A 23,547-nucleotide genomic window follows, 5' to 3' on the forward strand; every position below is an offset into this window, starting at 1 on the left:
TTTAATCCAGCATCTGCAGTTCCTTCCTACCCTCTTTATAATGGATGTTCAGCTAGATGGCCCCATACTGGACAGTGCATCTGAGCAGATCCAATGATAAGTATTTCATTTCATTGTTGAATAACACACGGAGGATCCAAAGACTACTATTGCACAGGGCCCTTTCAGAATAAATAGAGAGAAGTGCACACAAGTTGTTAAAATCCTAATGGTAGAGCTATTATTTGTGGAAGAGCAGGGGTGAAATTAAGTTTACCATTGTGCTTTCTTCCTGCATTTCTTATTCAGAGTAGTTGATAGAATGGATCAGGAACTGCCTGAGAAGTTGTTTGTTTGACAACAGAAATAACCACCTCCAGTTTAAATTCCAGTTGGAATATTTTGGAGGACCAAGTAACCAAGAACGTGAGGGGGTTAAAATAAGTGAGAAAGGCTTTGCTAATTTGGAATCGCAAAAGGTGAAAAATAACCAATCGAGGAGAAAGAAAATAGATCAATGGGTTAACAGTTATAGAGGATTATTGCATCTCCATTGCCAATATTATATGCCAATCATATTGATCTGAAAGCTATTTCAGTAAGGTGATGGGTGTTAGGTGTATAGTTGTTCATAAGGCGTTGACCTTTGGTTAGTTTGGCTTGGGATCTGATGTTGCACTATTCCAAACACACCACCAGAGGGAGACACAAACCACTTGCTAACTGTTCTAAGTCGTTGGTAGATAAAAATGCTGGAGAAACTCAGCGGGTGAGGCAGCATCTATGGAGCGAAGGAATAGGTGACGTTTCGGGTCGAGACCCTTCTTCAGACTGATGTGGGGATGGGAAGAAGAATGGAAGAGGCGGAGACAGTGGGCTGTGGGAGAGCTGGGAAAGAGGGAGAAAGCAAGGACTACCTGAAAGTAGAGAAGTCAATGTTCATACCGCTGGGGTGTAAACTACCCAAGCAAAATATGAGGTGCTGCTCCTCCAATTTACTGTGGGCCTCACTCTGGCCATGGAGGCGGTCCAGGACAGAAAGGTTGGATTCGGAATGGGAGGGGGAGTTGAAGTGCTGAACCACAGGGAGATCAGGCTGGTTATTGCGAACCGAGTGGAGGTGTTGGGTGCAGCGATCGCCAAGCCTACGCTTGGTCTCACCGATGTAGATCAGCTGATATCTAGAGCAGCGGATGCAATAGATGAGGTTGGAGGAGGTGCAGGTGAACCTCTGCCTCCCAGTTCGAAGTTGTTGGTGACTTCAGTCCATTGTGCCCACAGTGGACTCTGGTCCAAGACTCGACATTCGTGCATGTGCCTACTTGAGATGATTTATCAGGCAGGCAACTTGCTTGCTAATGAGTGCGGCTGATAAAGTTATGGCAAGTGATTGCTTTCACTGAAATAATTGGTGTTGGGAACTAAGTTCCATCCAGTCATGGCCCTTCATCCCCTTCAGAAACTTCCATCCCCTCTCTATGACTCAACTCCTTGACATTTCCCAACCATTCAGAATTCTCTGCCCATTCTCAACAAGAATGGCATTATTATTGTCTCAGCAGAGTCTCGGTTTAACAGGGCCTTTCCAGAGCAGGTGTGGTCTGGGGCAGGGAGTCCACTTGCAACACTTCCTTGCTTCCCTTCGCAGCACCATGTCCTCCCTTACCTTGCCCCGGGAATGCCCAATGACAGGCACAACTAAGAACAGAATCGCCCTATTTCCCTCAGGAACGTTTGGAAGATGCTTTGTGTGAGGAATAATGAAATTCCAGGCGTGGGAATCACTTCTGTGATGCAGGTTCACGTTGGGCTAGGTCCAATGAAGTGGTCTGCTTTTACCTGGAAATGGTGATGTCCCTCTTCATCACCACCCTGAAACCTTGGTATATCATGTGTGCACACGGCATACATCCCGCGTACACCCTGCCTACCCTCCGGTTATATCCTGTGCACACCTATAGTAATGCCTGTGCATATCCTGTTGCACCTCAGTGCACCCTGTGTACACCTGAAGTATATGCAGCATTAGATTCCAGGAACACCCTGCATCCACTGTGTGCACCCTACATACATTCTGTGCTACCGCCCATGTATACCTCCAGGTACAACGTGCACAGGTTCAGCTTGTTCACCGTGTGGCAGCCTGTTTATTACACTTGTAACAGTCGAGGTGTCAGAGCGTCCCTTACTCAGCTCCTCAGGCTCTGTAAACACTCTGACATGGTCCAAGCAAAGCAAACAGAAGCATAAAATGGTAACGATTTCTACTGAATCCTTGTTGCAGTCCATCCTGTTGCTGCTGAGTGAATATTTACCCAAGTGAATCAGTTCCGAACGTTCCCAGCTCAGGCACACGGTGTGTCACGTCCTGACTCGCTGTTGAAAGTGTTTCTCCAAACCCCCCCGACCCCTCCATGTTACTCCCTCCCTCCTGGTGTTTTTGTGGAGTTGTTCCTCATGTGCCCATCTAAAGAACAGGTCGGCACAGTAGTGCAGCGGTAGAGATGCTACCTTATAACACCAGAGACCTAGGTTTGATCCTGACTACGGATATTGTCTGTACGGAGCTTGTACGTTCTCCCTGTGACCGTGTGGGTTTTCTCCAGGTGCTCTGGTTTCCTCCCACATTCCAAAGACATATTGGTTAATTGTCCCTCGTGTGTAGGATAGAACTAATGTACGAATGATTGATGGTCGGCGAGGACTCGGTGGGCCGAAGGGCCTGTTTCCACGCTGTAGTTCTAAATTAAAATAAGCTGCAGGATGTTTGACTTGCAATGTACCAAAGGATGGGAGAGTGGGGCAGTGAGTAGAGCTGCTGCTTCAATGAGCCACAGGCCTGGGCTCAATCTTACCTCAGGTGCTGTCTGTGTGGAGTTTGCATGTCCTCCTTGTGACCACGTGGTTTCCTCACACATCCCAAAGATGAGCAGGTCAGAAGATTAATCGGCCACTGTAAATTAACCTATGACCGAGTGATAGAATCTGGGGCGAGTGCAGAAGAATGTGGGGGGGAATAGAATTGGCTTAGAACAAATGGATGCTCATTCATCAGGTTTGACTTGGTGCTTCTTCAGCCCATTCCCTAGCTGTATGAATCCATGACACCGCAGCATAGTCCCCGCCAACGTTACTTGGCCACACTACTTAGCTTCCAGCAGTGGTCCTGGGGAGGTGATTTGGGAGTGTTAGACCAATCTTCTCTCTAACCAGTTGGTGAGTAGATCTAGCCCCGAAAAACCTCCCAACATGTATTATCTTGATTCTGGCCACCTACATCGTCTCAATCAATGTGCCGATAAAGCTGGAACGAACCTCAGTGTGAATTCTTTCCTTAAGGCTCCCCTTCATCGACACCTATCTGGGTTGGGAAAATGTAGGGCCAGTGTTGCCAACGCTCCATCCCTGGAAGGCATCTGGCAAGATGCAGCGGGGCCTCTTAGCAATGGTTTAGTACGGCAATTGGCATCATCGCAACTGAGGTTCTGTCCTAGAAGGTGCCGGCAGCATTTGATGGGTGGCAATGGTGGCAATGGTGGGAGTGGACAGAGTACACTTGAAACTTGAGTTCATCTACAGGGTAATAACACGGAGAACCGGATCCAAAATTGGCTCAGTCAGAGAAGATAGAGAGTAATGGTAGAAGGAGGCTATTCTGACTGGAGATCTGTGATCCTTTGGAGCATTGTGTGCAGTTCAGTTCTGGTTGCCACATTGCAGAAAGGATGTGGAGGCTTTGGAGAGGGTTCCAAAGAGGTTGATAACCAGTGCTGAAGAGGTTGTCTGGATTAGAATATATTAGCAAAAAGGAGAGGTTGGGCAAATGTGGATTGATTTCTCTGGAGGCTGAGTCAGTAACTGGATAGAAGTCTATACAATTGTGAGAGAAGCAGGTAGTCAGTCTTTTTTCCCAGGGTGGAAATATCTAATATGTGAGGGGCATAGGTTTAAGGTGAGGGGGACAGTTTAAAGAAGATGTACGTCAGTTGTTTTTACATAGAGATTGGTGGGTGCCAAGAGAGTGGTGGGTGCCAATGGTGGTTTCTGGGGAGGTGGGGGAAAACAGATATGATAGTCATGTTTAGGAGGCATTTAGACAGATGCATGAACAGGCGGGGAAGAAAGGGATATGGACCGTGCGCATTCAGGTGGGATTAGTTTAGATTTGCATCATGGTTGGCATGGATATGATGATCCGAAGGGCCTGTTCCTATACCATGTCGTTTATGTTCTAATGGACTTTCTGAACGGTCTTCAAAAGTCAAGCAACAAACTTGCAAACAAAATATCCAGTGTGAAAGAGCAGTTGACAGGAATGGTGGTAATCAAAATCAGGCTGCCCCTCTCCTGATGTCATGTGACAGGCTCACATCTTCCACCCCTTGCCTCAACAACGGAGACTGGGGAGCTTTGTGCGATGTTGTTTACCGTCCTTTCCACATCGGCTTCCCGGGCCGAGCAGGGACCAGCTCAGCAGCGATCAGGGACCTGGATGTGGATCTCTGGGCTGAGTTCCACCTTGGTTGGCCCACTAGGGGAAAATCTCAGTCCGTCGTTCTATTCAGTAGAATGTCAGCATTTAAAATCAAATTCAGCTGTTTACACTTTAATGTAAATTGCGGTCCAAGGATTAAACACCCCTTATGATATTTTGCAACACCGTTGTTTGTGTGTGCTTGCTGTGAGCACATTTCCTGCCATATTTTTCTCTGTTGGAGCAGTGGCTACACATCAGAGAGCAATTCATCAACTGCAAAGCTTCTGGGCCTCACCAGAGGTTGTACAGGGTGCAATGGAAATGCAAGCATCACTCTGCAGAAAGATCCATCTGTCCTCCTGTTACTGATACCTTCATTACTTTTAATTTAATCATAAAGCCAAAAGCATGGTCAACAAGATTTAACAGTGGGGAGCCATGTACTGTGGCCGAATGGAGCAGAAAAATATTGTATGCTCTAAGGGTGACACTCCTGTTTAATGTGGGGTGCAGTGGGGGGGTATCATAGCATCACCAGGTACCTCATAGTACAGAAGGACGCCATTTGACCCATCATGTCTGCGCTACCTCTCTACCAGTAGCTCACAGATGGCTTTGGAGGCCGTTATTGGGTATTTTTAAAGTGGAGATTGACGGATTCTTCATTCGTAAGGTTGTCAAAGGTTATAGGGAGATGGCAGGAGATTGGGGTTGAGAGGGAAAGATGCATCAGCCATGATTGAATGGCGGAGTAGACTCGATGGGATGAATGGCCTAATTCTGCTCCTATGACTTAAGAACTTATAAACTACCAGAACAACTAACTAGTTGCATTCCCAGTTCTTTCTCTGTGGTCTTGGATTCCCCCCCCCCCCCCCCCCCCCACTATATACTTATCAATTTCCTTCTTGGAAGCTTATAATAATAATAATACATTTTATTTATGGGCGCCTTTCAAGAGTCTCAAGGACACCTTACAAAAATTGAGCATGTAGAGGAAAAACATGTAAGGGGAATGAAATAAATAGTAGAGACATGACTAGTACACAAAGTAAAGACAGAATTCAATACCAAACACAGTATGAGGCAATTAATGCACAGATGAAAAGGGAGGGGGACGTGGGGCTAAGGATAGGCAGAGGTGAAGAGATGGGTCTTGAGGCGGGACTGGAAGATGGTGAGGGACACGGAATTGCGGATCAGTTGGGGGAGGGAGTTCCAGAGCCTGGGAGCTGCCCTGGAGAAGGCTCTGTCCCCAAAACTGCGGAGGTTGGACTTGTGGATGGAGAGGAGACCGGCTGATGTGGATCTGAGGGACCATGAGGGTTGATAGGGGGAGAGGAGGTCAGTGAGATATGGGGGGGGCCAGATGGTGGAGGGCTTTGTAGGTGAGGACCAGGATTTTGTAGGTGATCCGGTGGGAGATGGGAAGCCAGTGAAGTTTTTTGAGGACTGGAGTGATGTGATGCCAGGATTTGGTGTGGGTGATGAGTCGGGCGGCTGCGTTCTGGACCAGTTGGAGTCGGTTGATGTAGGTGGAGCTGATGCCAAGGAGAAGTGAGTTGCAATAGTCCAGTCGGGAGGAGATGAAGGCATGGATGAGTCTTTCAGCAGCAGGCGGTGTGAGAGAGGGTCTGAGTTTGGCGATGTTGCGGAGATGAAAGAAGGAGGTTTTAATGACATGGCGGATGTGAGGCTCAAGGGAGAGGGTGGAATCAAAGATCACGCCAAGGTTGCGGGCCTGGGGAGATGGGGAGACAGTGGTGCCGTCGATGGTGAGAGTGGGGTTATTGATTTTGCTGAGTGTGGCTTTGGAGCCTATGAGGAGGAATTCTGTCTTATCGCTGTTGAGTTTGAGGAAATTATGTTGCATCCAGGTTTTGATAGCTGACAAACAGGAGTTGATATGGGAGAGGGGGGGGGGTTGTGGGGGGATTTGGTGCCAAGGTAAATCTGGGTGTCATCGGCGTAACAGTGGAAGTCCAGATTGAAGTGGCGGAGTATCTGACCAAGGGGGAGGATGTAGATGATGAAGAGGAGGGGGCCGAGTACGGAGCCTTGGGGAACGCCTTGAGTGACTGCGGCTGTAGCAGAGGTGTGGTTGTGGAGAGAGATGAAGTGGGATCTGTTGGAAAGGTAGGAACGGAGCCAGCTGAGTGCAGAGCCTTCAATGCCGAGGTCTTTGAGTCTGGTGAGCAGGATGTTATGGTTCACTGTATCGAAGGCTGCGCTCAGGTCGAGGAGGATGAGGATGTTGAGGGAACCAGTGTCAGCAGAGGTGAGGAGGTCGTTGAGGACTTTGAGGAGAGCAGTTTCTGTGCTATGGAGGGGGCGAAAGCCAGATTGGAGGGGTTCAAGTAGGTTATACGCAAGGAGGTGGGAATGAAGTTGCGACGCAACGATACGCTCCAGGGTTTTTGAAAGAAAGGGGAGGTTTGAGATTGGGCGGTAGTTAATGAGAGAGGAGGGATCAAGACCAGGTTTCTTTAAGATTGGTGTGACAGCAGCAGTTTTGAAAGCAGAGGGGACAATTCCTTGGGACAATGAGGAGTTGAAGAGATTAGTGAGGTTGGGGCAGAGAACGGGGAGGCAGGACTTCAACAGGGGAGTGGGGAGAGGGTCAAGGGAGCAGGTAGTGGGTTTGGAAGAGCTGATGAGTTTGGAGATTTCAATAGGGGTGACCAGGTCAAACTGGGAGAGGAAGCAGTGTGGAGGAGGGGTAAGGAGGTCAGTGGAGATGTTGAAAGGAGGGGCCTTGGTAGGTGGTGGAGTAGATGCTGGGGAGTCGGGTACAGGGGATAAAGATTGATAGATGGTGCTGATTTTATCAGCGAAAAAGTGGAGGAATGAGTTGCAGAGATCCGGAGTAGAGGTAGGGAGAGTGTTGGCTCGAGGCCAACTTCAATGGAAGCAGCCACCATCACATCTACAGGTAGTGCACACCAGAATCCAACCATACAGCAGTTTTTCTCATGTCACATTTAATGCTCTTCCCTTTCTATTATACCTCTCACACCTAGTCCTTGATTCCCTCATGATTGGGGCAACCTTCCACTGTCCAGAGCTCACAGTTAATGAAGGGGTGAGGGTATGGAGGGTGATTTTCATGGCCTGGGGTATTTCCTGGACCCATAGTGTATACTCCCATAGTCCAGTTCATCCTGGTTTTGACATGACATGCGTCTTGTTTTAAATTCCTGTTCCACATTCTAGAGAAGCCAACTTTGACAGTCCCTCCTTATTTGACCTTGAGAAGTTGATTGGTGCCAATATTATTCACAAACATCATTGGCAGTTATATTTCAGGAACTGGCACTGGAGTGATGGTCGAAATGGCCGATGTCCCCAATGTTGACTTTAGTTTAGTTGACTTTAGGGATACCGAGTCCATTAGTTCTATGTTATCCCACTTTCCCACTCCCTACACACTAGGCGCCAATTTACAGAGGCCAATTTATCTACAAACCTGCACATCTATGGGATGTGGTAGGAAACTGGAATACCTGGAGGAAACCCATGTTGTCTCAGGGAGAACATGCCACTATGCACCGACAGCACCCAAGGTCAAGATCAAACCTGGGTCGTTGGCGCTGTGAGACAGCAGTTCTACTGCTGTATACAGTGAGCAGGGGAGTTAGTATCTTGGCGAGCAGAACATCAGGGATGATGCTGCCCAGTCTCCCACCTCAGGCTACAATGGTGTCTTATCAATGAGACTTGTTCTCATCCACATTGGGCTTTGCCACCGAAACACGCGGGAGTCCTCAGAGATGACACTTCCAGCCCATAGACCTGAGCACTGAGCTACCATTCACCGTCTCCTCAGACTACGCAGCTGAGTTCAGGAAATAGGTAAGTGAAGGATGACTCAGGCTCCACTGAGTGGATCGCCCTCTCCCCCATTGCTTGTTGAACAGATTGAGTTCACAGTGGAGCTGTGGGTGTAGTGAGCAGCTAGAAGGTGACCGTTCTCTTACTGCAGATTGTAGTGTTTTTCCTTCACCCTCTGGAATAGGTAAGGTGAATGCACAGAATCATTTACCCAGTGTAGCAGAAACAAGAACGAGAGGACTTAGGATTTATGTGAGAGAGGCAAGATTGAATTGGAACCAGAGGGGCAACATTTTCACTCAGAGGGTGGTGCATATATGGAATAAGCTGCTGGATGAGATAGTTTGGACCATAGAAACAGAGAAACATAGAAAATAGGTGCAGGAGGAGGCCATTCGTCCCTTCGAGCCAGCACCGCCATTCATTGTGATCATGGCTGCTCGTCCCCTATCAATAACCCGTGCCTGCCTTCTCCCCATATCCCTTGACTCCACTAGCCCCTAGAGCTCTATCTAACTCTCTCTTAAATCCATCCAGTGACTTGGCCTCCACTGTCCTCTGTGGCCGGGAATTTCCATAAATTACTATGTATTATAAATGACCAGTACTATAGCAGTATTTACTTGAACAGGTACAGGGATGGGAAAGATTTAGATGGATATGGACCAAACGTGAGTACATGGGACGAGCTTAGATGGTGCATATGGTTGACATGGACAAATTGGGCTGAAGGGCCTGTTTCCGTGCTGCCTGATTCAACGAATGTATGACTGTAATACAATGTCGCAATATGAAGACAAGTTTTTTCTATTTTTTTTTAATAAAATTATTTGAATTCTCATAAATATTTTGATGAGAAAATATCATCCAATTACATCCTTTGTACATATTGTGTTGTCTTTCTACCTCATACTGCTGTGTATATAATACAGACACTTACTTGCATACCTCAGTGCAGAGGTGTCCTGATGTTTGCATGAAAACAATGGCTCAACAAACCAACCTTGGCTTAGCTCTTTGGTTTGGTGCTAAACATTCCCCCCCCCTCCCCCCTCAGTTGGTTTATTTTGAACCTGTATCATAACAACAGGAGCCAGACAAGGTTGGAAGGAAATGCAATGATGGGGTTGTGCTTCATGTGAAGCTTTGCTTCTTAAAGAACAATGGAGGCTGCAGTTCTCCAAGAAACTTGGGCAATATAAAACTCCAGGGGATGGATGGACAGAGATCAGGTATTTGAGCCTGGTATTTCCCACATTGGGTGGGTTGTTACTCCTGCTCTAAATGCAGAATGGTTGAGTCCTTGATTAGGATTGTGGCCTAGGTTGTGATCTTCTTTCTCAGCTTTGCTGAAAATCACAGCCCTTCAAACGCTTCAGCAAGCAAAACAAACCCAGACTTGAGAGGCAAATTTCAGCCAAGCCGATCATCCTGAGATTGTCTGACGTATTCCACAGCCTTGGTTACATTTCTGGATACCTCACTCAACAAATAAAAACCCGACTCTTCAAACGGTGAGCGAACATGCAACAATCCTGTCCATTCAGTTTCAGGGGATCAGGAACACAGAGTAAATGGGAACCCGACAGAATAAATGCAGCGTGGCCCACCCACCGCAGTCTCCTCTTAGATAGTGGCCACATCTCTTGGTGGTGGCACACCTTCAATTATTGCTGGCAGTACTTGCAGCCAGGCGGTTTTCAAGTGATTTCTCAAAACTGGGCTGTTCAAGGAGTATTCACATTATGTTTAGATACACGCTGGCGGGATTTGAGATCTAGGTCCACGTGCCATTGAGCTCTTGGTGTTCTTTAGCAAGAGGCCTGGGATGCCAGGGCTGCGCCTGCCACAGCTAGCACTGGTAGTGGAAGTGTTGGTGCTGGTGGATCTTGCCCTCTGTGTGTGCGTGGGTATGGGTGTGGAAGTCCGTGTAGATCTTGGGGTACACTTTGGGGGTGGCAGTGGGGGCAATGGCAGGGGTTTGAACCAGCAGGTGGGACTGAGAAGCCACTGCAAACTCTGGGCTGCCGATGGGCACACAGTCTTTGTCCAGGACGGCACATTCTCGCTGGTGCCGGTGCTGTGGTGAGGCCGAGCCGTGTCTCCTTGTCTGGCAGAACCAGAGCAGAATCGTGCCAGAGATGAAAATGGCACCAGCGGGGATTCCAATGATGACAGGCCACGGTAATCCACTGGCGGCGCGCGAAGAGGTAGCTGTCTTCTCAATTTTGGGATCTGTGGCAATTACCAGGAGTCCAGGAATAACATTGAATGGGAAATAAAAGTGCATCAGTTAGCAGAGCATTCACAAAATAGAATCCAGCATTTACCTCATGTGGCAGTTGGGAGAAATATCTACCTGTGATGGTTTTGTTTAATCTTTGCTATTTTCATAGTTTCTAATTGAGTGTATTAAGTACGTTATTTTTAGGTGTAAGGCAGCTTGTATAGAGCCTTCCCTGTGCCATTATATTCACTCGATTCAGATCAGCTGAAGTTTTCAACTAGCCACAGCTGACAATGGCCTGTTTCCTTCATCATCGTTTACTGTTTTGCATCTTTCATTCATTTGTTCTATATCTCTCTATATCACCGTCTATATCTTTCATTTCCCTTCCGCTCTAATCAGTCTGAAGAAGGGTCTGGACCTGAAATGTCACCTATTCCTTTTGTCCAGAGATGCTGTCTGACCTGCTGAGCTATTCCAGCTTTGTGTGTCTATCTTCAGCTAAAGTTCCTGCTACACTGGCCTCTGCCATGTGCTTTCCCAGTGGAGCACACTATCCGATGACCCATCTACTCACCACACCAACTATCCACATCGCCTCTTATACTGACTTGATACCAACTAAAGCAAAATTGGGTGAACTATTGAATACCTTGCACTTCTCCTGATTGCCACCCCCCCCCCCCCACACCAACCCCACCCACCCACCCCCCCACCCCAACCCCCACCGCCCACCCCCCAGTAACTGGCCTGACTGGTAGAGATGATTCCTTTATTGTTACAATGTTGCTGCAACAATCAATAATGATAAAAGTCTAGTGAAAAAACTATTCAACAACAACAATACAACAATACGGTTTATTTGTCACATTGCACATAAAGTGCAAGTGAAATGAATATGTCAGCAGCGGTACAATGATAAAGAACAAAGATTCAAGGGTTATGTTGCCAAATCTTGTTACAAACCTGCTTGAGATCCTTATCGAAGAACAAAGCCCCAAAGTGCATATCAGGGATTAATATTTTTGGAATGCATCAGGCAAGTATTATATTTGGCATGAGAGGGCTGGGTTGTCCATTGCCATTGGCTGTGTCTCCCTCTCCTGCCTCAACACTTCCCAATTCATGCATCCCCCCCCCCCACCCCAACCCCCGCCTCGAACCCCACCCCCGTCCCGAACCTTAGACATGAGCAGTTGATCAGTGACCCACCTGGAAGCACAGTGAGGAAGGCGCTACGGAAACTATAGCCCATGGTGTTGGCACCCAGGCAGATGTACATTCCAGAGTGGTCTTCTGTTGCCCGTGCTATGAGCAGCTTGTTGAGGTACGAACCGTCTGGACGAGACCAAACATCGCCCGCCGGCAGGACCACGAACCTCTGGCCCCCGACCTCGATGGTGGAGTTGAACTTCTTCTCGGCACCGTAATCCACTCTCTTCAGCCACTGGACTACCGGCTTCACATCACTCTGCACCTTACATTGGAAGGAGGTTGTACCTCCGTACTCTACTGTTGTGTTGACGGGATGAGTGCCAGTTAAAACAGGTTTGGATCTGGTTCTCTCTGCGTGAAGAGGAAATCAAATGGCCGTTAATGAGTAGAATGAGAGAGATTTTCCAGAGTTTTTCTTTCCACTACTGGATCATGCTTTTTAAAATATTATTTTTTTCTCTCCTCACCAAATAATCTTTTCTTTTTTCCTCATCAAATGGCGCAGATGTGGGAATAGACCCAGCTCCTACCATTGTGAAGCTAGAGGTTTGATGGAGCAACGGGTCTTTCCATGCAAGTTGGTCTGGTTTGATCACGATTAATGGAAACAGACACCTACACAATTCCCATTGAGTACGCAGTAAATTGACTCAGTGGAGATGGTAAGGAATATTATCACTGATACTCACTGCAGTTCCATGAGACAGTTGTGTAGGAAGGAAAAGCAGATGCTGGTTTAAACCGAAGATAGACACAAAAAGCTGGAGTAATTCGGCGGGCCAGGCAGCATCTCTGGAGAGAAGGAGTGGGTGACTGAAGAAGGATCTCGATCCGAAACATATAAGATTGTTAAGGGTTTGGATACGCTGGAGGCAGGAAACATGTTCCCGATGTTGGGGGATTCCAGAACCAGGGGCCACAGTATAAGAATAAGGGGTAAGCCATTTAGAACAGACGAGGAAACACTTTGTCTCACAGAGAGTTGTGAGTCTGTGGAATTCTCTGCCTCAGAGGGCGGTGGAGGCTGGTTCTCTGGATGCTTTCAAGAGAGAGCTGGCTAGGGCTCTTAAAGATAGCAGAGTCAGAGGATATGGGGAAAAGGCATGAACGGGGTACTGATTGGGGATGATCAGCCATGATCACATTGAATGGCGGTGCTGGCTCGAAGGGCCGAATGGATAACTCCTGCACCTATTGTCTATTGTCTATTGAAACGTCACCCATTCCTTCTCTTCAGAGATGCTGCCTGTCCCACTGAGTTACTCCAGCTTTTTGTGTCTATCTTCCATGAGACAGTTTCTTTCCTTCCTTAGAGGTGATGGTGGAGGAGGAAGTGATGAATGGTTGGGGTGGGATGCCTGATTATATTGTTTCAGATGTTATGAGTGCAGGGCATAATTGAGAACTGATCATTAGTTTCCTTTCCAGCTTGTTTTGTTTGATTCTATTCATGTATGTACAGCATTATCTGATTTGATTGAATAGACGGCAAACATCTGAAGAAGGGTCTTGACCCAAAATGCCACCTATTCCATTTCTCCGGAGATGCTGTCTGACCCGCTGCGTTACTCCAGCTTTTTGTTTCTATCTTCGATTTGAACCAGCATCTGCAGTTCCTTCCTACCCAAAAGCTTTTCACTGTACCTTGATACACATGACAATAATAAACCTAAACCTATATCATTTGGTTTCTATGTATGGATCTGCCTGGTTAAACTGACTACAACATTTTCACATCTAAAATCTACATTCTTGGTTACAAACTTCTCCTATTGACCACTCGAAACTCCTTCATCCTAAAATGATTAAACATGTCCTCAGTTTTTCCACCTTCATCCTTCCAACTTTCCCCCCTGCACACCACTCCCATCGTCCCTCAACTTAGACACATTCTCTGGAGTTCTACAAGAGATTCTTTGCTCCATGCAAAAGCCAACTCTGACTCAGCTCCAAGTGTGCCTCCACTTGGCTGGACTTGGCAAAACCCTTGGCTCAGAGCTGGAAGACTATACGAGTCAGAGCCCTTCAGCCCGCCTTGTCCATGGCGAACCCTCATCACCTAATATATTGTCGTTTATTGTATCTGTCTGTGTCTAAACAGGCTGCTACATTGCCTACATCCCAACGCTGAGTACACTTCTTCTGACCTCCCACCATAGAAGGGCTCTATAGGAGGAGCTGCGTCCAATGGTCAACATCATCAAAGACCTTCACTATCCTGGCCAAAGATTATGATCCTGGCCATGCTGTTGTTTCACTTCTACCATCGGGAAGAAAGTACAGGAATCTGAAAACTTTGACCTCCAAGTTCAAGAATAGCTTCTCCCCAACAACCATCAGGCTCTTGAACACTACACAACACTAACCTATGAACTATCAATGGCTGTCTTTGATTGCACTAAGACTTCTGGCTTTCTATTTGCACTAGTATCGGGGTTATTAATTATTCAAATTTTGTTTATTATATATTATCTATGAGTATTGTGTTACAGGCCTGCAATGCTGCTGCAAGTCAGAATTCCATTATTGGTACAAAAGCCAAATTAAAAATTTTCACTCTTCACATCAGAAGAGTTCTGAACAGGGAATGTGAGATGTTTAGGCATAAGCTGGGTTTGGGTGGATCATAAGATCATAAGACATAGGAGCAGAATTAGGCTATTCGGCCCATCGAGTCAGCTCTGTCATTCGATCTAATTTTCTCTCTCAACCCTTTTCTCCTGCCTTCTCCCCATTATCTTTGATGAAATTACTAATCAAGAACATATCAATCTCCACTTTAAATATACCCAATGTCTTGGCCTCCACAGCCATCTGTGGCAATGAAGTCCACATATTCACTGCCCTCTGGCTAAAGAAATTCCTCCTCATCTCCATTCTAAAGCTACATCCTTTTATTCGGGTCCTAGATTCTTCCACTACTGAAAATATCCAATCCCCATCCACTCTATCTAGGCCTTTCATTATTTGGTAAGTTTCAATGAGATCCCCCCTATCCTTCTAAACTCCAGCCAGTACAGGACCAGAGCCATCAAACGCTCCTCATTTGTTAACCCAATCATCCCTGGGATAATTCTCATGAACCTCTTCTAGATCCTCACTAACACCAGCACATCCTTCCTCAGGTATGGGGCCCAAAACTGCTCACCATATTCCAAATGTGGCCTCATCATCCCCTCATAGAGCCTCAGCATTATACCTTGCAATTATTTTCTAGTCCTTTTGAAATAAGCATGTATCAGGGTATTTACCAACGACGTCGAGTTTATAGGTGGCGTTGATTTCCCCCGCGGTGTTGAAGACATGGCAAGTGTACTTCCCGCTGCTGTCGGGCTTCAGGTTCCTCAGGCTAAGGGTCCACCTGTTCCTCCTGTCCTCCGCGATCCGCTGATCATCCTTCCACCACACGATGTCTGGGCGCGGGTTCCCGCTGGCAGTACACTTCAAGCGGACCGAGCTGCCCACAGGCCGCGCTATCACTCGCTGGCGCATCTTACTGGGCTGGGTGAACCTGGGCTTAACTGTGGCGTGGGAAGAGAGGACAGAGAAATCAGGCATCAACATGAGACTCGTCAAAGTCATCCTTTAACACCATTACCAGATTCTGCATCTACCCACCGCCAGTGCTTGGCAGTGTAGGCACCGACTCTTGCAATCTTATCAAGGTGGTACCTTATAAATTATCTTAGTGGTGCAGCGATAGAATTGCTGCCTACTGCGCCAGAGACCCGGGTTCGATCCTGATTTATGGGTGCTGTCTGTAAGGAGTTTGTACGTTCTTCCTTGGGTTTTCTCTGGGATCCTCCCACACTCCAAAGACGTACAGGTTTGTAGGTTAATTGGCTTGGTATAAATGTAAATTGTCCCTAGCGTGTGTAGGATAATGTAAGCGTACGGGAATCGCTGGTGGGACGAAGGGCCTGTGTCCGCACTGTATCTTTAAACTAAAAAAACTAAACTATAAGTCCAAACACGAGCTGTGTCGTATATGTACACAGTTAAACAAAAACGTTGTATGACCGTATAGTGTGACAATGTCCTCAGGATGCAGGTATCCCCACATATAGCTGTTGCTGTGTTTAGTTTAGTTTAGATGCACAGTGTGGAAACAGGCCCTTCGGCCCATTGAGTTCGCGCCGACCAATGATCACCCGTATACTAGTTTTATCCTACCCAATAGGGACAATTTACAGGAGACAATTAACCAACAAACCTGCATGTCTTTGGAGTGTGGTAGGAAACCTGAGCATCCGGAGGAAACACATGCGGTCACAGGGAGAACGTACAAACTTCATACAAACAGCACCCGTAGTCAGGATTGAAACTGGATTTCTGGTGCTATATGGTAGCAATTGTACTGCTATGCAACTGTGCCACCCACTGTACCTTTGTTCTGAGGCTGCTGTTGTCCTCTGGAAGGCTCAAACCCAGCTTGCCAGGTTAATTCACAGTCGGGCCATAAATGAGACTACTAAAACTGAAACGCTGCAGATGTGGCAAATGTGAAGGTATAAACAGATGGTGGTACTCAGCAGATCATCCTACTGAGAGTAAGTAGTTAGGCATTTGGCTCGCTAAATCTCCCTCCATTTTGCCTCAATGTGCACTCTCAGCTCAGGCATGGCTGCAGGATAAACCTCCCTCAACACCGCTGAGAGAAGGATTTCTAAACCAGATGGGTAGTACAGTTTCAATGACAGGGGTTCGATCCTGACCTCGGGCTCTGTGTATGTGAAGTTTGCTCTGTGATCGTGTTGATATCCTTCGGGTGCTCTACTTTCCTCCCACATCCCAAAGTAGGTTGATTGTTCCTACGACATGATACAATACAATACGATAGAACTTTATTTATCCCAGGAGGGAAATTGATCTGCCAACAGTCATAAAACACAAAACACATGAAACATACTATAAATGACTCCTTGTACAGGTGGGAAAATCAGGGCCCTGTGAGAGAAGCCGATGGGCATGTGAGAGTGAAGAGGTTGCAGGGACATACGTGCAAGAATAATATCACAAGATCATAAGACATAGGAGCAGAATTAGCCCATTCAGCCAATCGGGTCTGCTCCACCATTCAATCATGGCTGATCTATTTTTTTCTCTTACCCTATTCTCCTGCCTTTTCCCCATAAACTTTGATGCCAGAATGGGATGGGTGGGTTTGTTCAAAGAACCAGCATAAACTGAATGGGCCGAATGGCCTTGAACTGCATCGTTAGGATTTGTGGAAAGTAAAATATGACAAAAATATATTTGTAAAATTAATCCCAATAGCCCATTGTGCCCAAATTGTGCTTTAGCTAAACCTCAAATGCATCCCCTGCATCTTTGTGTCTCCTCTTTACCCAAAGCCTGGACAACTTCTGTGTGCGAGGCTGTAATTCCAGGCCAGTTTTATCCTGGGTTGCAACCAATGCCCTACTGCAGTCTGGGGCCCATGAGCCACCATTTGCACCATCACTGAAGCCTGCCTGCGTTCTTGTCACCTCCGCACACCTCAGGCTGACCAACTGCCTGGCCATGGCAGCAATTAGGTGGTGGCACTTCCTGTGGACACAAAGATGCCGCCGAGTTTTCAATGGATACCTACTCAGTTGCTTTCCACTGGGCTCCAGGTTTGCGGAGTCGGACTGAGATCCTTCAAGAAGAGGCAGGCCACTGTTTGCTGTGCTGCTGTCATCTGTAGGGTAAAGAACACACATCATGGACTTTAGCCGTTGGAAAGAACTGCTGATGTTGGTTTAAACAGAACATAGACACAAAAAGCTGGAATAACTCAGCGGGACCGGCAGCATCGCTGTAGAGAAGGAATGGGTGACGTTTCGGGTCGAGACCCTCTTCAGACTTCAACCAGATGGATGGTGACATCCTATCTATGAGCTGCCCTTGGAAAAAAGGTTTTGATTTAGGTTCATTTAATAATTTAAGCTGAGGAACTTGTACCACCATTAACAGCCTTGGGCGGTTCAATATATTTGCTCACGTCTTGCATGATGCAAGACCTCCAAGCAATGCAGGCAGTTACAGAGTCATGAAAAGATCCTGGTAGCCATGATGTATTTTTGTTGGCCTTCCTCCAAGTAGGCCATTGAACACCAGAAACACAGACCCAATATAATATGACACAATTTCCTCTACTGTCCCACAATGTCAATGCTGACTTGTACAACTGGTCTGTCCAAGTGATCTGGGTCTTGTGTTTATGGAGTGGTCGTTCTGGCAAACGCACACAGCTCTTTAATTCAAAGCTTGCAAGAGGCCTGTTGTCCCAGTATTTCTTATAACTTCCCGGATGATTTATTTTCACTTTATTTTCTGAAAGTCTAGTCCTCGCCTGATTCATAACCGTTCTTGAAACTGGAGTTAGTTTTTCTGCTGATTTTAATTCGAAAAATATTATTCTTGGATTTTCCTATTTCAAGAAAACAATGTTGAAATATGAGGTTTGATTGAGAAAACAAGCTAATTTTAGGGAATGTGGTATCTTTCAGTTTCTCTTGCATTGTGTCCTGGTGGTTTTAATTCAGGTTATCTAACAATTTCAAATATTGATCACGTTTGATATCCAAAAGTAAATAATCAATAGAATTTCTCCTCAACCGTTTATTTTATTAAATCTTTGCTGTAATGTTCCGAAGGTGCAAAATAATCCATGGGATCATTCAGCTCTTTGATCCTGTTCCATCACTCAATGACGCCCAGAACTATCTGTACTTGCCTTGAAAGACCTATTGATTTCAGATTTAACATTATTAATTGAATGACTCTCTTTGAGGGGGGATCTCCATATTTTCACCACACTTTATGTGAGCCTGTGCTTCCAAACTTGTCTACTGATCCTGACCTTACATCCTCGTGTTCTTGGCTCCCTTGCAAGTGGAACATGTTTCCCTCGCTCTACCCTGTCAATTTCTTTCAAAGTCTTACAAACATCAATCAAATCACCCTTTGACGCTCTATATTCCTATGAATAATTGATATCCAATTGGTGTACAATTTCCACTCATAATTTAACCCCTGGAACTCTGATGGATAACCTGTGCTTCATATCTTCAAGGGCCAATATGCCTTAACTAAGGAGTGTTGCCCAGATCTGTGCACTGCACTTTAAGCGAGATCTAATTGAAATTATTTTTACAGTTGTGGAAAAAACTCGCTTCTCATTATAGCTCCTAGTATTAAAGCCAAATCTCCATTGCCCCCTTTGATTGCTTCTGATCTATGTTCAAGAAACCTCTGAACATCAGTTCCTGTCTTTTCCAAATTAAAATAATACTCAGGTGGCACAGCAGTAAAATTGCTGCCTTACAGCGCCAGAGACTTGAGTTCGATCCTGATTATGGGTGCTGTCCGAATGTAGCTTGTACGTTCTCCCTGTGCCCTATGTGGGGTTTCTCTGGGTGCTCTGGTTTCCTCGCACACTCCGTAGACGTACAGGTTTGTAGGTTAATTGGTTTGGTATAATTCTAAATTGTCATTAGTGTGTGTAGGATAGTTTAAGTGTGCGAGGATCGCTGGTTGGCACGGACTTGGTGGGCCGAAGGGCCTGTTTCCGCACTGTATCTCTAAACTAAACTAATTTATTTTTCTAGCACCTAAACTGAGAGAAGTCACATCGTTATGCCTCTGCCACAGCTTTGACATTCTGTTAACCCCATCAATGTGTGACTTCATACCACCTAATTCACTATTAATTTTTGTGTTTTCAGTAAAGTTATACATGTAGCTCTCCATTGTCTTATCCAAAACAATGAATAACAGAGGGTTGTATCTTCTCCCAATTATGGTACATTCTTGTTACCATTACTCTCTGCCTTATGATTTCTAAACAACTAGCTCAATTATCTACCTTCATTTCTTTGATGTACAACCCTGTAATCAATCTCCTTAAGTCCATATAAACTGCACCCATAGACACAAAAAATGGACTGAAGAAGGGTCCCGACCTGCAAAGTCACCCATCCATGTCCTCCAGGGATGCTGCCTGACCTGCTGAATGACTCCAGCACTTTGCGTCTTTCCCATGGACATTCTCCTTTATCACTCGGGCTATTCCCTCAAAAAATGCTATCATGCTTATAATAATAATAATAATGGATGGGATTTATATAGCGCCTTTCTAATACTCAAGGCGCTTTACATCGCATTATTCATTCACTCCTCAGTCACACTCGGTAGTGGTAAGCTACTTCTGTAGCCACAGCTGCCCTGGGGCAGACTGACGGAAGCGTGGCTGCCAATCTGCGCCTACGGCCCCTCCGACCACCACCAATCACTCACACACATTCACACACAGGCAAAGGTGGGTGAAGTGCCTTGCCCAAGGACACAACGACAGTATGCACTCCAAGCGGGATTCGAACCGGCTACCTTCCGGTTGCCAGCCGAACACTTAGCCCATTGTGCCATCTGTCGTCCCAATGCTTATTAGACATGACCTCTTTATTGGTCCTCTCTAAAAGGTACAGATTTCTCCGGGTGGCTCAGTGACTCTGTATTTACATATTTCATTAATTTCCCTATTGTACTCATCAATCATTTCTTAGTATTTTTCTCTCTCACACCATTTAAAAAAATAATGTTGAATTTGTAACTTTCCAGCAGCAACTCATGAATCAGGAACACTTTAGGAGCATCTTCAATTTCCTAACCTATTTACTTTCAACCCTGAGTGGAGGTCATTATGTCTGGGGATTTTTCAGTCTTTGGAACCATTTTTATTTTCTGATATTCTGAGTTTCATTCGTTAATTCTTAATGCATTTTCATGGAATGTTAGATATATGTATCTCCTGGAGACTGCTTTTCATATTTCCAATTTCCTGCATATATCACCTTTTTTTGCTCTTCCCTTCGGTTCTTTATACGTTTCCTAGTTGTTTTCACTCCTTGGTATTGAATGATCTTGCCTCATTCACCAAACTGGGTGAGTTCAATATTGGAGATCCATGCTTTCAGAGGCCTATTGTAGCTCGGCTCTGTGCTAATTTTCTGTCATGTTCATTTGTATTTTACCCAACCACACCAGTAACCAGTTCACTGCTTCATCTGCTTATGGTTAACTGTAGTAAAATGCAGAATCTCAAGAACATTTCAAACTTAACATTGAAGAAGGGCATATTACAATCAGTTAGATAAATGTTCCTTTACTGTTAGGTTATCAACTGAGACAAATTATTTCCAAATGTTGCATGAACTGGCTTCTTTCCTGTTGTAGATAACATTGTTCTAAAAGAAATCTGGAAGACACTCAAACAGTCCACTGCCTTCCTAATGAAACTCTCTGCTCTTCCCAAATCAGACATTTAAGTAGTTCCATTAAGAAACCTTATGTTTGGCTCCAACCTCTTTAATCTTTAAAATTAATCAGTTATCCACATCATTATAGCTATTATGAAGTAGATTTTCTCCCTTGAGATATACTTCCATTAGGGCCCTCCAGTGTTACTTAATTCTGACCCAAATAAGGTCATTCTCCAGCATTGCCTCTCTTTGTGGTTACATCTTTGTTGTCTTTTCCCCTGGCTGTCCATTATCTGATTGCTCAGAGCATAAGCTACCATCTTGTTTCTCTAAGTTGACTGACTTACTCTTTCATCTGAATGATGCAAAGTGTTGGAGTAACTCAGTGGGTCAGGTAGCATCCCTAGCTTTGAAGAAGGGTCCCAACCTGAAACATTAACTACCCATGTTCTCCAGGAATGCGGACTGGCCTGCTTAGTTACTTCAGCATTTTGTGACTTACCTTGATAAACCAGCTTCTGCTGTTCCTTGTTTCTACATTCTTACTCTTTCACTTGGTCTAACTGACAAGTTTGTATAGACAATAGACAATAGACAATAGACAATAGGTGCAGGAGTAGGCCATTCGGCCCTTCGAGCCAGCACCGCCATTCAATGTAATCATGGCTGATCATCCACAATGACTACCCCGTTCCTGCCTTCTCCCCATACACTCTGACTCCACTATCTTCAAGAGCCCTATCTAGCTTTCTCTTGAAAGTATCCAGAGAACCCACCACCACCGCCCTCTGAGGCAGAGAATTCCACAGACTCACTACTCTCTGTGTGAAAAAGTATTTCCTCATCTCCGTTCTAAATGGCTTACCCCTTATTCTTAAACTGTGTCCCCTGGTTCTGTACTCCCCCAACATCGGGAACATGTTTCCTGCCTCAATCGTATATGTTTCAATGAATCCCTCTCATCCTTCTAAATTCCAGAGTATACAAGCCCAGCCGCTCCATTCTCTCAGCATATGACAGTCCCGACATCTTGGGAATTAACCTTGTAAACCTACGCTGCACTCCTTCAATAGCAAGAATGTTCTTCCTCGAATTTGGAGACCAAAACTGCACACAATACTCCAGGTGTGGTTTTACTGGGGCCCTGTGCAACTGCAAAGGGACCTCTTTGCTCCTATACTCAGTTCCTCTTGTTATGAAGGCCAACATGCCATTCGCTTTCTTCACTGCCTGCTGTACCTGCATGCTTACTTTCATTGACTGATGAACAAGGACCTCAGATCCTGTTGTACTTCCCCTTTTCCCAACTTGACCCCATTTAGATAATAATCTTCCTTCCTGTTTGTGCTACCAAAGTGGATAACCTCACATTTATCCACATTAAACTGCATCTGCCATGCACCTGCCCACTCACCCAACCTGTCCAAGTCACCCTGCATTCTCATCGCATCCTCCTCATAGTTCACACTGCCACCCAGCTTTGTGTCATCTGCAAATTTGCTAATGTTACTTGTAATCCCTTCATCTAAGTCATTAATATATATTGTAAATAGCTGCAGTCCCAGCACTAAGCCTTGTGGTACCCCACCAGTCACTACCTGCCATTCTGAAAGGGACCTGTTAATCCTTACGCTTTGTTTCCTGTCTGCCAACCAATTTTCTATCCACGTCAGGATAGGCGTAGATACATATTAGCAATTTGTGAACTTGTAATGAGTTTTACATTGGATTCATGTTTGTTAAAGCCATGAATACATGTGATTGAAACTGTCTAAAATACATGATTATGTCCTCCCAATCAAATCAATGTCTTCTTAGGCTCACACATGTGATATATATGTATGTATATATAAACACACACATATATATGTGTTTTATATGTGTATATAGATGTATACATTTACACTTATGTATATAGGGTGTGTAGGAATATATCTATGCTATTTTACAGTATATGTTATCAGCTAAGGTACTATGTTTACATACCTGTTGTAATTCTGCAAGTGAGATTTCATTGCTCCCTTTTGGGAGACATGACAATAAAACGCTCTTGTCTCTTGACAATAGAATGCTCATAATAATATCAATATTAGTACCTTGGCTACAGGCACGGCATGCAACATATATTGTTATAAAGAGTAATAAATGCCTTTGATTATCTTCCTTTACCAAGGCCGTCTAGCAGCTCTTAAAGGGTTAATGTTCTTGCTCCGTTTGACGCAGGACAAATAGCAACTCAAGTGCTGGTATTCAGAAGGAATGACACGGCAGCTCTGACTGTCTGATGGGTACACACCATCCTAGAATTCCCCTGGGATTAGGTTGCTTTTAACAAATACCATGGCTTCACGGGAATCTGACCGAGTGCATTCAAGCATACTACTGGAGCCATCCGAAGCCTCTCTTCTGTCAGTGCAGAATCTCCCCTTTTTAGACAGCATTAGGGAGGGCAAAGTGCTGGCACTGTGTACATGGGTGTTAATGCTGACCAAGAGGTGTTGAATTAGCTAATGTTCAGCAACCAGCATTTCCACAAGTTCTGTTCAGGGATTGTTCTTGGATAATGGGGCAAA

At 45.5% G+C, this 23,547-nt stretch overlaps 1 protein-coding gene across 1 annotated transcript in view; it reads right to left on the minus strand.

The window, feature by feature from the left end:
• Positions 1 to 9,088: 9,088 nt before the first annotated feature.
• LOC116978639 (fibroblast growth factor receptor-like 1) overlaps positions 9,089 to 23,547 on the minus strand; it is a 166,251-nt gene continuing 151,792 nt past the window's right edge. Inside the window, exons 4-7 of the mRNA XM_033029926.1 lie at positions 17,323 to 17,412; positions 14,981 to 15,250; positions 11,727 to 12,080; positions 9,089 to 10,522 (exon numbers count right to left, since the gene is read on the minus strand). Coding sequence (XP_032885817.1) covers positions 10,140 to 10,522; positions 11,727 to 12,080; positions 14,981 to 15,250; positions 17,323 to 17,412 — 1,097 coding nt within the window. The 3' untranslated portion in view covers positions 9,089 to 10,139. The remainder of the gene's footprint in view (positions 10,523 to 11,726; positions 12,081 to 14,980; positions 15,251 to 17,322; positions 17,413 to 23,547) is intronic.

Source organism: Amblyraja radiata, chromosome 11, assembly GCF_010909765.2.
Source record: "Amblyraja radiata isolate CabotCenter1 chromosome 11, sAmbRad1.1.pri, whole genome shotgun sequence".
NCBI lineage: Eukaryota > Metazoa > Chordata > Chondrichthyes > Rajiformes > Rajidae > Amblyraja > Amblyraja radiata.